Genomic DNA, 15,267 nt, shown 5'->3' with positions numbered 1-15,267 from the left:
GCACTCAAACACACAAAGCAGTCACTTGGTGCACAGATAATAACCTCTTACTCAACACATCAAAAACACACGAACTCATCATTGATCTCAGACGTAAGGCACAACCCAAGACCCCCCTACTCATCTCAGGTGAACCCATATCCACCACTGACTCATTCAAATTTCTTGGCACTCACATAAGCAATAACCTCAAATGGAAAATCAATTCAAATCACATCTACAAAAAAGCCAACCAAAGACTCTTCTTCCTCCGCCAGCTCAAGAAGTTTAGAGTAAGGAAACACCTCCTAATCCGATTCTACACAGCCATCATCCAAAGCATGCTCACTTCATCAATTACAGTCTGGTTCAGCAGTTTAGACACTCACTCCCGTAATAAATTACAGCGCATAGTTAACAAAGCATCCAAAATCATCAGCACTCCCCTTCCATCAATAGAATCACTCCATCACAAACGGTCCGTGTCAAGGGTGAAGAAAATCATCTCTGATCCCTCCCACCCAGCTCACCACATCTTCCACCTGCTGCCATCAGGAAGGCGCTACAGCTCACTGCCCGCCAAGACATCTCGATTTAAAAACAGTTCTTACCCACACGCAATCCGAATTCTGAACACACTATGACAACAGCACATATCCTCCCCATGCATGTACTGTATATTATATGATGTTGTGTTTTATGTTATGTTTGACGGGAATCAGCCTACCTTGTAACATCCTGTACTGAACCTGAATTCCACCAGCTTGACTGTGTGGTCATTAAATAATCTAATCTAATCTAATCTAATGCCATGATTGAAGCCCGCGGCCTTCAACATCATGAAGCCGCGGTCTGCGGAGCTTCTAGCCGTGGGCGCGGCGGGGAATTACTTACCATCCGGAGCGGGATCCCTCTCCTGGAGAAACGCTCCGACCGCGGTCTCCGGTAGGGAAGGACCAATTCAGGACTTACTTTGCAGACGAGAGGGCCTGTACATCTGGCCGCCCACAGCGGCGACTGCAGAGGTTTATGGAACAATGGAGGAGGACTGACTGTACTTTGTGCCTTCCACCACAGTGAAGAATGCTGTGGTGGATGTTTGTGTTAAATTTTTATTGTGTATTGTGTGTTCTTTTTTATTGTACCGCTGCTGGCAAGTTCAAGTTCATTTCACTGCACTTCATTGTGTATGTGATGAATAAATCTGATTGATTGATTGATTGAATGGCAGAGTAGACTTGATGGGCCGAATGGCCTAATTCCTATTCCTTATGACGTCATGACTTCATGACCCATTCCCAGCTCCCACCTTCTCACCGCCCGTTAAAAGCCACGGCTTCCGAAGCCACTCCTGATTCCCTAGGTGCACCAGTGACCACTTCTTCACAGGACATAAAGTGCTGGGGTAATTTAGCGCATCAGAATCTCTGGAGAACACGGATATGCCCCATATATTTTTGTATACCTCCGTCAGGTCCCCTCTCAGCCTCCTCTGCTACAAGGAAAATCAAATCGAGCCTGTCATGCCTCTCTTCATACTGAATCCCACCCTCCCAAGCGGTGATTCACTGATCCATCTTGGTGAACCCCCTCAACACCACTCCAGTGTAATCACCTTCTCCACAAGCCTCCATTTTGTGGACTCCCCAGTGTTTTATAAATGTGTATTTATAGCCTCTCTGCTCTTATATTCTACACCCTGTCTAATGAAGGCAATTATCTCAAAGATAGACACAAAAAGCTGGAGTAACTCAGCAGGTCAGGCAGCATCTCTGGAGAAAAGGAATAGGTGACGTTTCGGGTCGATACCCGTCACCTCATATGTCTGCGCCATTTTATCTGCCTATTGTGTGCCTTCGAGGATCTGAGAGCTTTTACACTGAGATCACTCTGTTCCTTGAGGCCCTACCATTCATTGTGTTTGTCCTAGCCATATTAGCAGAGTACATACTCAAAGAGCATCACCTAGCATCTATCAGGATTAAATTCCATCTGCCACTGTTCTGCCCAGTTTAATAACTGATTATATCATCCTGTATCATATCCTCTTCACTCAAAAACACCATTGATTTTTGCATTATATATATATATATATATATAAAATAAGTCCTAGCACTGATCCCTGTGGTACAGGTTTCAAATTACAAAAACAACTTTCCCCCATCACACTCTACCTCCTGCAATCAGTTCTTAAAAAAAAGACACAAAGTGCTGGAGTAACTCGGGGGGTCAGGCAACATCTCTGGAGAACGCAGATAGATGGCATTCCAGGTCAGGCCCTTGTGCAGATAGATTGTAAATCTTATAGGCCATTCTCCCTTGTGTGGATAGAATGTAACATTCTGTAAGCTACACCCAGCTTTCAGGATCGCTCCATAATGTTACGAATAAAACACTTTTCCAATGAACATGTTCAGACAAGGGGGAAAAAAACCTGAATATGACAGGACTCGAAGAATGCTGATGACAAACTGAAACCAGCATGGTCTAATAAGATTCCACCTGCCTCACAAAATGTACTCAGACTCAAGTTAATATCTCATGTCCGTTAGGTAGGTTCAAAGTTAGCTAACACAGATTCCATTACACATCATCAATGTATTCAAATTTGCTGATGACTGAATCTTAATTTCTAAGATAGACGCTTTGGATACAGACATTTGACAGCAAAATACAATTTTCTCAAATCTGAATGAAAGAAATATGCTCCTGCATAAACAAGGAAATGTATTCCAATTCTCAGTGAATGTAGCTGTGATTCATTATCTTTAAGATAAACCTATTTAATTTAGAGTTTAGAGGAACAGCATGGAAACAGGCCCTTTGGCCCACAGAATCCATGCCGATCATAGATCACCCAATTTACAGAGGCCAAATAACCTACAAATCCGCATGTTTTATTTGGGATGTGAGGGGAAACTGGAGCAGGCGGAAGAAATCCACGCCGTCACAGGGATAATGTGCAAACTCCACACAGGCAGCACAGGATCAGAGGTCAGGATCGAACTCGGATCTCCAACACTGAGAGACAGCAGCATTACCAGCTCTGCCACGGTGCTGCTCTTTCTTTGGGGATTGAATTTCCTTTCAGATAGAGGAAGACTTATTCAGCTAGCAATTGATTCGGGAAAGCACTAGGGGTCAACTGTATGGCAGTATCGGGATGGTATTCATCAACTTCCAAGAGTGATCTCCATTCCTGTTTGAAGCACAAATTTATTTTTCACAGCTTTGTAAACAGTAGCAGGAATCTTGCATGCTGGCAAGAGGGACAGATTAACACCCAATTTGCGTTTGGCACTTCTCCACAATGAGGCCAGATTTCCCTCAGATTAACCCATTCCTTCTCTCCAGATATGCCGTCTGTCCCGCTGAGTTACTCCAGCATTTTGTGTCTTTCCACCAGCTGAATTTTTATTTAACCAAACAGAATCTCATCAGATTTCTACATCAAATAATGATTTTACCTGTTTCAGTTTGAGTGTTGCTGAACCAACCCTGGTACTCATGTTCTTGTTACATACATTCGGGAGACCCGACCTTTTCCCTGTCGGGTCTCCGTTGGGGCCTAGCACCGTGGAGCGGCCTCCAGCCTGAACGACCCGGGGGCTCGGGAGACTGCGGAGCTGCGGACTACTCACCATCGTGGGGCTGGCCGGCCTCGGAGCGTGGGGAGCGGTGGTGACTCGCTGCTGCGACTCGACTCCTGGGGCTCGGAGGCTCCAGCACCGCAGCCGCAGGTCCGGTGGACAGTCGGGACATTGGGAGCTCGCGGGTCCGGGGGGGAGAGAGAGACCGCTTCCCGGAGCTCCCGCAACGCGACTTCTCCAGCCCGTGTCGCGGGGTTGGAACGACCCGGAGCGGGGACGTACATCGCCCGGCACGGCTTCATGGCCGTGGGACATTCCAGCGCCCGCCGGGGGCTCCAACTTTGTGACATTTAGACCGGGAGCGGGGCCGTAAATCGCCCGGCACGGCCTAAAATGGCCGCGGGACTAATCATCGCCCGCCTGGGGCTTCGACATCGGGAGAGACATGGAGAACAGGGAGAGAAAAGACTTTGCCTTCCATCACAGTGGGTCCACTGTGATGGATGTTTGTGTGAATTAAATTGTGTGTATGTCTAGGAAATTGTCTTTGTTTGTATGGCTGTGGAAACAGAATTTCATTTGAGCCTCACTGAGGCTCAAATGACAATAAATTGTATTGTATTGTATTGTATTGTATTGTACAAAGGAAGTTTTGGAGACAAATCTTGCACTGTGAAGAAGGGTTTCGGCCCGAAATGTTGCCTTTTTCCTTCGCTCCATAGATGCTGCCTCACCCGCTGAGTTTCTCCAGCATTTTTGTCTACCTTGCACTGCGACTTCCTCTGATTATTAACCTAGCCCTAAATATAACACCTGGAGTGATTAACAATTCATTCTCGAGTAGCAATGACTGTCGGGTGGCACGGTGGCGCAGTGGTAGAGTTGCTGCCTTACAGCGCCAGAGATCTGTGTATGATCCTGACTACGGGTGCTGTCTGTATGGAGTTTGTAAGTTCTCCCTATGATCTGTGTGGGTTTTCTCCGGGTGCTCTGGTTTCATAGAAACATAGAAAATAGGTGCAGGAGTAGGCCATTCGGCCCTTCGAGCCTGCACCGCCATTCGATATGGTCATGGCTGATCATCCAACTCAGTATCCCATCCCTGCCTTCTCTCCATACCCCCTGATCCCTTTAGCCATTACGGCCACATCTAACTCCCTCTTAAATATAGCCAATGAACTGGCCTCAACTACCTTCTGTGGCAGAGAATTCCACAGGTTCATCACTCTCTGTGTAAAAAATGATTTTCCACTCACACTCCAAAGACGTACAAGCAGGTTTGTAGGGTAAGTAGCTTGGTAAAGTTGTAAATTGTCCCTGGTGTGTGTAGGATAGTGCTAGTGTACTGGCATTGCTGGTCGGCATGGACTCAGTGGGCTGAAGGGCCTGTTTCCGCGCTGTTTCTCTAAACTAAACTAGCGATGACTTTCTTCAGCTCACTATTGTCACTTAAAATATAAAGCATAGAGTTAACTTCTTTTGTGAAAAGATACAAGGTTTTCTGAACTTTAGTGTTGTATTCAAAGGAATACCAGGTTAATCAATGTAAAAACAATCTACCTGCACTGATAAAAGACCCTTTGGAAGTCTGAATCAGTCTGAAGAAGGGTTTCGACCTGAAACGTCGCTTATTTCCTTCGCTCCATAGATGCTGCTGCACCCGCTGAGTTTCTCCAGCGTTTTTGTGTACCTTTGGAAGTTATAGTTTGGGACTTCTAAGTTCGATCACATGTAGCATTAGAATTGATGTAGAGTCACCACATGTTGTGTTAATTCAGGTGAATGGTCTTCGACATGGCACATTAATTCTGTTGTACACAAAAAAGCTGGAGAAACTCAGCGGGTGCAGCAGCATCTATGGAGCGAAGGAAATAGGCAACGTTTCGGGCCACCAGAAATGCCCCTTGCAAAATACTTTCTGGAAACATTCAACTGACTTAATGGAAATTCCTGATACTTTTCACACAAATTGTGGACAAGTGGTCTGGTCATTTCAAATACTTATCCCTGTACAGGTCCCCCACCAATTTTCCGGGAACTTGTCCAGCCCCTCCTTTGATCCGGATAAAATAACGAGAGCGCTCTTGAAATCTCCCCCGGAAATTCCCCCGAAAGTGTGGCGGAGGAGGTTGTTGAGGCAGGTGCTGTCAACAACACTTCAGAAACATTTAAACAGGTACATGGATAAGATAGGTTAAGAGGGATATGGGCCAAACGCAGGCAGGTGAGACTAGTGTGGATGGGGCTTGGTGGACAGTGTGGGCAAGTAGGACTGAAGGGCTTGTTTCTTCGTTGTATGACTCTATACGTTGGGACATTTTACTTTGTGAAAGGTGCGTGTTGCATATAACTGTTCTGTTTAACTTTCTTTAAATAAACAATTTCTGCCATTCCTAACTTTCATATTCAGATTGTGAAGAGCACAATTTCTAACGTGAGTATCTGCAGTAAGATCCTTGATCTAAGGCCAATCCAACCCTTGACTGAGCACAATGGCTGGGTGCAATGTGATCATTGTCCCTGTTCAATTATAGAGACCACACTTGTGACTCAGGTGAAGTCAACTCACTCAGCACAGGCTAGAATTCAAAGCTGGGGAAACTCCGGGTGGGACCTGTATTGAACTGGACGGACGGCACACTTAATTATACAAAGGTATATTTTTAAATTTCAGGCAGCACTTGACTTTTGTGCAAATATGTCAATTAGATAAGTAGGTTCCAATTGATTCCACAAAATTCCAATTGATTAAATGTCTGTACAAAAGTTGACATTCTTTGAGTTGAATTTAGAGCAGTGTGGTATTTGTAACTGTGCCGCTGCCCTTGTGTATAAGTAAATAAAGTGTGTTTGGAAAAGAGTGCATGTTGTCGATTCCTATGTTATTCAGCGATGACACAAACACTATGATTTGAAATTCAGGCAGATTTAACATCACGACCTCCCAACTGACTAAGCATTCTGTTGTTCAAAGACAAATCCTGCATTGAGTTACTCCCTGTTCAGGGAATCTTTCATTTCGGACTCCAAGCAGAAACCTGGCAATTATCATGGCTTGTGCTGAGCTGGCTGCTCCTCTTGTTGAATGAGGTGCGACTCAGGGAGTTCAGGATTGCTGACTAATAGCTTTTGGAGAATGTGCACAATTCTTTTGTAGTTCTCGAAACTGGTGCAAACCAGAAGACTTAAGGGAAAAAAAAAAAAATCACAGAAGGGTTCGTACCTCCGCTCTAAACGTTAGAAGTCAACAAATGAAAAAGCAATTTTTCACAAAGCAGCGAGATTATCTTGTGGGGTTTAAGTAAATGGAAAAAAATCAAGACCCTGCAGATTTTCATAATTCAACTTCCCAATAGGGGATATAAGCATTATGGAACCAGAGATTACTGCTTGTAATTTAAATCATATGCTGCTTACTTTTTAGGCCTCATTTCCTTTCTATGATTTTATTGACAGGTCTAATCTCTTTATATTAAATTGAATATCATTTCCATTAAAACAATGATAAACTATATTCAGTTGTACCATGGCGACTCTACAATAATGGAGAATGTGTTTCATGTATTACTAAAAGAACAAACTGAACAAGTATCATACTTCATAATAACGTCAATATTTAACGTAAATTTGCTCAGCAAACATTTGTGTACCTGAGTTACTTGATGCTTAGATTAGTTTTAGTTTTAGTTTGAGAGATACAGCGCGGGAACAGGCCCTTCGGCCCACCGGGTCTGCGCTGACCAGCGATCCCCGCACATTAACACTCCCTACACACAACAGGGACAATTTTTACATTTACCAAGCTAATTAGCCTACAAACCTGTACGTCTTTGGAGTGTTGGAGGAAACCGAAGATCTCTGATAAAACCCACACAGGTCACGGGGAGAACGTACAAACTCTGTACAGACAGCACCCGTAGTCGGGATCGAACACGGGTCTCTGGCGCTGCAAGCGTTGTAAGGCAGCAACTCCACCGCTGCTCCACCGTGCTGCCCGAATTGATGAACGAGGAAACCCACGCAGGTCACGGGGAGAACGTACAAACTCTGTAGAGACAGCACCCGTAGTCGGGATCGAACACGGGTCCCTGGCGCTGCAAGCGTGTAAGGCAGCAACTCCACCGCTGCTCCACCGTGCTGCCCGAATTGATGAACGAGGAAACCCACGCAGGTCACGGGGAGAACGTACAAACTCTGTACAGACAGCACCCGTAGTCAGGATCGAACACGGGTCCCTGGCGCTGCAAGCGTGTAAGGCAGCAACTCTACCGCTGCCGCCCGTAAGAGTGCTTGAGAATGACATTAAGATTCTTTAAAGCAGAATCACTCAGTCTTTATATGACTTTGATTTTCATCAGACCTGTCAATGTGTTACAGGCCTTAAAACACAATGCAAGTATGGTGCTCTTTATAATGCACCCGGGAACATACTGACTTGCTTAGAAATAATTAAAGGAAGAATAGAAACACAGAGCATCTGCATTTTCTGATCATGATTCAAACTGATGATTCATCGTACCCTGGCTGCAATGATCTGCCTCTGAATCATATTTATGTGTAAATCGGAAAAACAATTTGCACAGCACTCTCTTTATATTTCTCTACAGTGAAATACCCTACGGAGCATTTTGTGGGAGAGTGCCAAAGATACATTCCTGCAACTTTAGAAAAGATCTACAATCGCGCAACATTAACAACAGGTGCATCCCTTAGTAGATATAACAGACTTTAGCATGATTTAGGGTTTGCATTGAGGTGCTACACCCAAACAGTTGACAGCATTGACTCACATAGAACATTAACATCCATTAAACATTTAACATCTGCAACAATTTTTCAGATATCATTGGGAGAATAGATGGATAGATTCTTCTCACCAGCCATAACTTTATAAGCAGTTATTGCTAGTCACTCCTGAATTTGTAGGGGGAGTTTTCAATAGGCAAACTTTTTTTTTCTTTGCAAATGGAGTCAATAAAACATTAGGTAAAATGTGAGTACACACATCATAACACTTAGACAGGATATTATTACAACAGTAATAGGGCACCACAGTGGCGCAGTGATAAAGTGGCTGACTTACAGCACCAGAGAACTAGGTTCGATCCTGACTACAGGTGTTTGTCTGTACGTTCTACCCAGGACCTGTGTGGGCTTTCGATGAGATCTTCGGTTTCCTCCCACACTCCAAAGACGTGCAGGTTTGTAGGTTAATTGGCTTGGTAAAATTGTAAATTGCCCCCTAGTATGTGTTGGATAGTGTTAATGTGCTGGGTCGGCATGGACTTTGTGGGCCGAAGTGCCTGTTTCAGCACTGTATCTCTAAACTAAACTATCCCATTGCAAATTAAAATATTTTGTCCAATGCTTTCATTGAAAATAAAATGATGATCCTGCATCAGGAAATTAATTCAAATTGCTGCTAAACTGAATCTGTTCTCAGGTCAAAATGAGCTGGGATTCAAGGATTAAACCAAGAAACATTTATTTTAAATCTCACGTAGAGCAGTCTGGGCCAAGTGTAGAAGCGTGAGTTGAAGATAAAAATGAAAGTGCACTAGTACTGCAGCCAGGGCCTGGGTACTTTAGGTTTAGTGTGACCTGTGTACGTGGTAAGTACATACAGAACATTACCAACTATACCTGACACAAAAGGTGCAGAATGTGACAATATACATGGATAGAAGAACAGCATTTAGACTATAGAGATAGAGAGCAGAAAGAGGCCCTTTGGCCCACCGAGTCTGCACCAACCAGCAATCACCCCCTACACTAGCACTATGCTACACACTAGGAACAATTAACAATTAACATAGCCAATTAATCTACGAACCTGTACGTCTTTGGAGCGTGGGAGGAAACCGGAGCACCAGGAGAAAACCCGCGCGGTCACAGGGAGAACGTACAACTCTGTACAGACAGCACCCGTAGTCGGGATCGAACCTGGGCCTCTGGCGCTGTAAAGCAGCAACTCTATCGCTGCGCCACTGTGCCACCGTATTTATTGTCACTCTCTGGTTGCCTGAGAAGAATGAAGTGAACCATCTTCATTTACTTCATTAAGTTTTAAGTTCACCTTTCATTGTAAAAAGGGTCCTGACGTGAAACATCATCTATCCTTGTTGTCCAGAGATGCTGCCTGACGTGCTGAGTTACTCCCACACTTTGTGTCTTTTTTTTGTAAACCAGCATCTGCAATTCCTTTTATCTCTATCTTCCATTTAATTGAGTTGCTGACGTTATGGAATGGTTCAGAATTGACCTGCAGTTACACACAGGGCACACCAAGTAATAATGATAGATTTTCTTCACCAAAGCAACTGAATCAATGGATTTAATAGCAATTGAGTCCTTTCATCAGCAACCTGCGATGTACTCCAGATGTATTTAATTAATTGAGGTTAAATTCCTCAGCCCGCACGAGGAAATTTAAACTCTTGCCCTGAGATCATTAGTCCTGACCTCAGGATTATTAAACAAGGATCATAACGACTCTGCTCCCACACCCGATCTACAACTTATATTAAACTATACGCACGGATAGATCATAAATTGATTAAATGTAAACAAGTTCTGTCTGTAGCTGCCCATCGGTTGTGTTCAGTCGGACTCGTGTTTATTGAGTACACATGCTTTTCGCACCTGTTCTCAATCAGTTTTATGTTGTTGGAAATATAAAGAAAATATAACTCTGCGTTAATTAAAAAGTGATGAATGAGTATTGTGCGGAGGCTTACCCGCCCCAGGGGAAGATTGGAACGAGTTAGTGATTTTTAGGGACATGTCATCTCTTAAAATAATGTCAACCTCTGTTGTGGCCCTTCTGCGGTTACATTACTACCGCTCGCTGAGATTAAGTGGCAGGTGACTACAAGCCTCCTCTATGAGTGGGAGCTGGACCATGTTCTCAGTGTGCAGGTCAACCACTGACAGGAAGCCAAGGATGGAACCCAGAGTATTTCTGTAATATTCCTGTGTTGCATCTACTGAAATAACTGATGTCCCTTTTCCCCCCTCTGTTAGAGATGCTAATGCTCTGTGGAACCTTCATACTGGACTGTGCTGAAGTGGAACATCTTATGTTGTGGCCTCTATATCCTATTAACTTGCAAAAAACAACTACTGTCTCAATGTTTAAATAGAGAAGTTGAACTATTCAATAATATTCAAACGTGTTTGTCAAGATACTGAGCTCAACACAACCTTTCATCACCTTAAAGCACCGCCAGTCTGCTCTCATTATTACGAGCCTCTATATCATGGATTTTGGTAATAGCAGACATAGTGGCCTCATAGTAATCCGACACCATTGTCTTTTAAGAACACAGCAGCAATTTTATTTTTGCCTTTATTTTAGTTCTCCAACATCTGCAGCCTTTCGCTTTAACATTTGTATTCTTTTTTCCAGATTTGATGTAATTTTAACATCAAACATTCCCAGGTCAGGTAGAAAATGGATAACTAAACAGTCAAACATGAATAGTCCAACAATTCAGCATCCTGGGGACTTTGGTGGTTCTAGAATGGTACATTTTCTGAGGCTGTTAATGTCCATTAATACACCAATACATTTTAAAATAATCTTTTCTTTAGATGATACAGAGTAGCACGATAAAATTTCCAATGAAGCAGGTGGAGGGAGGGATCGAAATACAGCACTGGTTTGTTTGTAAAGAGACCATTTTTATCTTTTCATTGCTGCGCTAATCATTTTTTCATGTTCATATCATGTGATAGGAGCAGAATTAGGCCATTCGGCCCACCAAAAGTACTCCGCCATTCAATCATGGCTGATCTATGTCTCCCTCCTAACCCCATTCTTCTGCCTTCTCCACAGCCTTCTGTGGCAATGAATTGCACAGATTCACTACCCTCTGACTAAAGAAATTCCTCCTCAACTTTTTCCTAAAGGAACGTCCATTAATTCTGATGCTACGACCTATGGTCCTAGACTCTCCCACTAGTGGAAACACCCTCTCCACATCCACATTATCCAGCACTTTCACTATTCGGTAACTTTAAATGAGGTGCCCCCTCATCCTTCTAAACTCCAGCGAGTACAGGCCCAGTGCCGTCAAACGCTCATCATAAGTTTACCCACTCATTCCTGGGATAATTCTCGTAACTCTTAATTGTATTGCTTAAAAAAAAGAATAGTATCCACTCACCAGTTTCACACAGATGATGAAAGGAGGTCTGGCTTCCATGAAATGGCAAATGGGAATTTGGGGCTTTGGTTCGATCTAGAAGAAGCAAGAACATTTGTCAGGGTTCCGCGGTGTTTATTCTAGCAGAATACTGAACTGACAAGGAATCCGGTCAGACAGGCTGATGAACAAAGAGAAACAGGGACTTCTACCAACATAAAATCATTTGAAATTTTACTGGATGGCAAGTGTGTTATAGTTGCTGTTTTCTAAGAGAATCTGTAAATGTGCAACACCTTGAATATACTGTGTGCACTTGTAGATTTCAAGAGTTGAATCTATATTTTAATCATGGATTAACCTTTGGAAGTTAGACAATAAACCAGTTTTGTTCCTAAGTGGATGGTACACAAAAATGCTGGAGAAACTCAGTGGGTGCAGCAGCATCTATGGAGCGAAGGAAATAGGCAACGTTTCAAGCCAAAACCCTTCTTCAGACTGATCGGGGGTGGGGGGGGGGGGGTAGAAGAAAGGAAAAAGGAGGAGGAGGAGCCCGAGGGCTGAGGGAGAGATAGGAAGGGGAGGAGCAAGGGCTAACAAGTGGATTGTGAAAATGAAAATAAGCATTGCCATGTGGTCAAAGATATACTTTGGAAATCACAAAGTGCTGGAGGAATCTGCGGGATGGTCTGGAGAAGGGTCTCGACCTGAAAAGTTGCCTGCTCATTCCTTCCCCAGATGCTGCCTGACCTGCTGAATTCCTCCGGCACTGTGTTTTTGCTCAAGATTCCAGCTTCTGCAGTTCCCTGAGTCTCTATATTGGCAGATCATATTGCTGGCCATATTCTATAAGAGATTTACGGCTTACTGCATATGGTAAAATATTCAATGATAGAAATATGTCGACTACCTACAGGGAAATATTCTTCGGTCGCTAGAAAGTGTTTTATCATTACGACTGCCTCTGGCCCAGGGTATCTCAGTTATTCAGGAAATCCAATTGATTGTCAGATGAGGATCAAGTTAAACGGCTCGGCACAGAAGATAACGGGATGCATACACGCTGGGATCTGCTACAAAAAAACAAGCTACTGGACGAATTCCGCTGAGTTACTCCAATAACTTGTTATTTAGTTTGGCGATACATCGTGGAAACAGGCCCTTCGTCCCACCGGGTCTACACCGACCAGCGATCCTCACACATTCTCACTATCCTACACTCACGAGGGACAATTTACATTTACACCGAGTCAATTAACCTACAAACCTGCACGTCTTTGGAATGTGGGAGGAAACCGAAGATTTCGGAGGAAACCCACGCAGTCACGGGGAGAACGTACAAACTCCGTACAGACAGCGCCCATAGTCGGGATCGAACCTGGCTCTGACGCTGTGAGCGCTATAAGACAACAACTCTACCGCTGCCCCTTGTTGTGTGTCAGGAAGAATGGTTAACCTCACCAAGACCCTGTGGTGATATGGTGCAAATGCAGATGTTAGAACAAATTATGGTCAAGGTCACCTTGTAGGAGGAAAAAATCTTATCTCTGGGTGGTGTGTCTAATTCTATTCTTAATCTGTCAGTTGGCTTAGTTTAATTTAGCGATACTGCTTGGAAACAGGTGTGTTAGCCCGTCGAGTCCATGCCGCCCATTGATCACCTGTTCACACTAGTTCTACATTATTCCACTTTCGCATCCATTCCCCACATACCAGGAGCAAGAACCTTCAAACCTGCACGTCTTTGGGATGTGGGGGGGAACTGGGGCACCTGGAGGAAACCCTATGTCGACGAATATTCCATTGAACCTCTGTGGATATACGGTCAAAAACATACTGTGTGGTGTGTGTAATCAAATGTCTAGTGTTCAGTATCGTTGAAACACAGAAGCCCAAATGTCCTAAACATAGAACTGCAAGGGAAATCAAGTAATCAGAGGGTTAAATCTGTATTAAAGAAGGAACTGCAGATGCTGGAAAATCGAAGGCACACAATAAAAAGCTGGAGAAACTCAGCGGGTGCAGCAGCATCTATGGAGCGAAGGAAATAGGCAACGTTTCGGGCCGAAACCCTTCTTCAGACCCGGGGTTAAATTTGTACCAGCCAGTGATTCTTACCAACGTGCAAAATGATATTACTATAAACTGTATAGTTAAGTTTCATTTGGATCTTATCATTAATCTTTACTGTTTTATAATCCCTAAACTAGTTTGTGAAGATGATATTCCAGGCTCCGCTCTCTCAAGTTACACAGTATTAAGCTATCAACACACATAAAAGGTAGCCTTAACGGACATTTGGGTATTAATTATAAAGCTATAATATCATCAAAGGATTGATAATAGATGGTGTTGACAATGTGAAAAGAACCACTGAGGATTTCAGGCAGAAACTGAAGTGTTATAAAAATGTTTCCTTTCCCTCCAGATCTTACTGTTTAAGCACTTCAACGTCTCAATGGCGTAAGAAAAGACTCCAAGAAGATGAGTGTAACGCACGATCTCATAACCACAGGCTCATTGGAAAATAATTTGAAGAAAATCACTTGGGCAGCAGAGTGGTTCTACGGTATAATTCTGCCCTACAGCGCCAGAGACACACGGGTTCGACCCTGACTATGTGTGCTGTCTGTGCGGAGTATGTATGTTCTCCCTGTGACCAAGTGGGTTTCTTCCCACGTTCCAAAGACATACAGATTAATTGGCTTCTGTAAATGGTCCCTGGTGGGTAGGATAGAAGTGGTGTATGGGGATCGCTGTTTAGTGCAGATTCGAGTGGGCCGAAGGGCTTGTTTCCACACTGTATCTCTAAACTAAACTAAATTAGATTAGAAGGGAATGCCACATATTATGGCACAGTGCATTTTCTTCCATTAAACATCATGTTGGACTAGCCCATACATGTGCTGTGAATACCAACAAATCATGGGAGAATAGAAAGATGTAATTCATGGGAAGATATTGGATCCCCTTCAATCAGGTCTTTCTCATCCTAAACCAGGACAGGGAACACTTTTAGAGAATTAATGGGTGAAACCAACATGGATTCTGGAGACCCAGAGCCTTAAACGTGTATGAACTGCACACTGGAATATTACTGTTTGAACAACTGAATGGATGTAAGGGGATGAGGTCTGAAGGAGGTCTGAAGAGGGGTCTCGACCCGAAACATCACCCATTCCTTCTCGCCAGAGATGCAGCCTGCCCTGCTGAGTGACTCCAGCATTTTGTGCCTCTCAAGGGGAGTGGGGATGGGGTGTGATGTGATGGCGTGGAGGTGAGAGGGCTTGGGCTGCAAAGATGGGTATGTGGCTGTGGAAGTGAGGGGGTGGTCAGAGTTGAGAGGGGATAATGTGGGGGTGGGATATGAAGGGTGGGTGTGTTAATATTGGCTAAATTAAAGACACCATAAAATGGAGGATCCCTGCACTTGTCAGAATTGCTTAATCCTTGTCAGCTGAACTTTACAGGCTTTGATTGGTGCCAGCCAGTCTAGGCTCAGGCTGATATGCACGGTGGTGAGGGGTCCAGGTGTTCTCTTAAATTGATAA

At 43.9% G+C, this 15,267-nt stretch overlaps 1 protein-coding gene across 2 annotated transcripts in view; it reads right to left on the bottom strand.

The window, feature by feature from the left end:
• b3gntl1 (UDP-GlcNAc:betaGal beta-1,3-N-acetylglucosaminyltransferase like 1) overlaps positions 1 to 15,267 on the bottom strand; it is a 218,849-nt gene that overhangs the window by 8,499 nt on the left and 195,083 nt on the right. For both annotated transcript variants that reach the window (XM_033044054.1, XM_033044055.1), the window contains one exon: positions 11,738 to 11,812. In XM_033044054.1, coding sequence (XP_032899945.1) covers positions 11,738 to 11,812 — 75 coding nt within the window. The remainder of the gene's footprint in view (positions 1 to 11,737; positions 11,813 to 15,267) is intronic.

Source organism: Amblyraja radiata, chromosome 26 (genome assembly GCF_010909765.2).
Source record: "Amblyraja radiata isolate CabotCenter1 chromosome 26, sAmbRad1.1.pri, whole genome shotgun sequence".
Taxonomy (NCBI): domain Eukaryota; kingdom Metazoa; phylum Chordata; class Chondrichthyes; order Rajiformes; family Rajidae; genus Amblyraja; species Amblyraja radiata.
The sequence above is the reverse complement of the archived record's forward strand: the minus strand, read 5'-3'. Positions and strand labels throughout refer to the sequence as shown.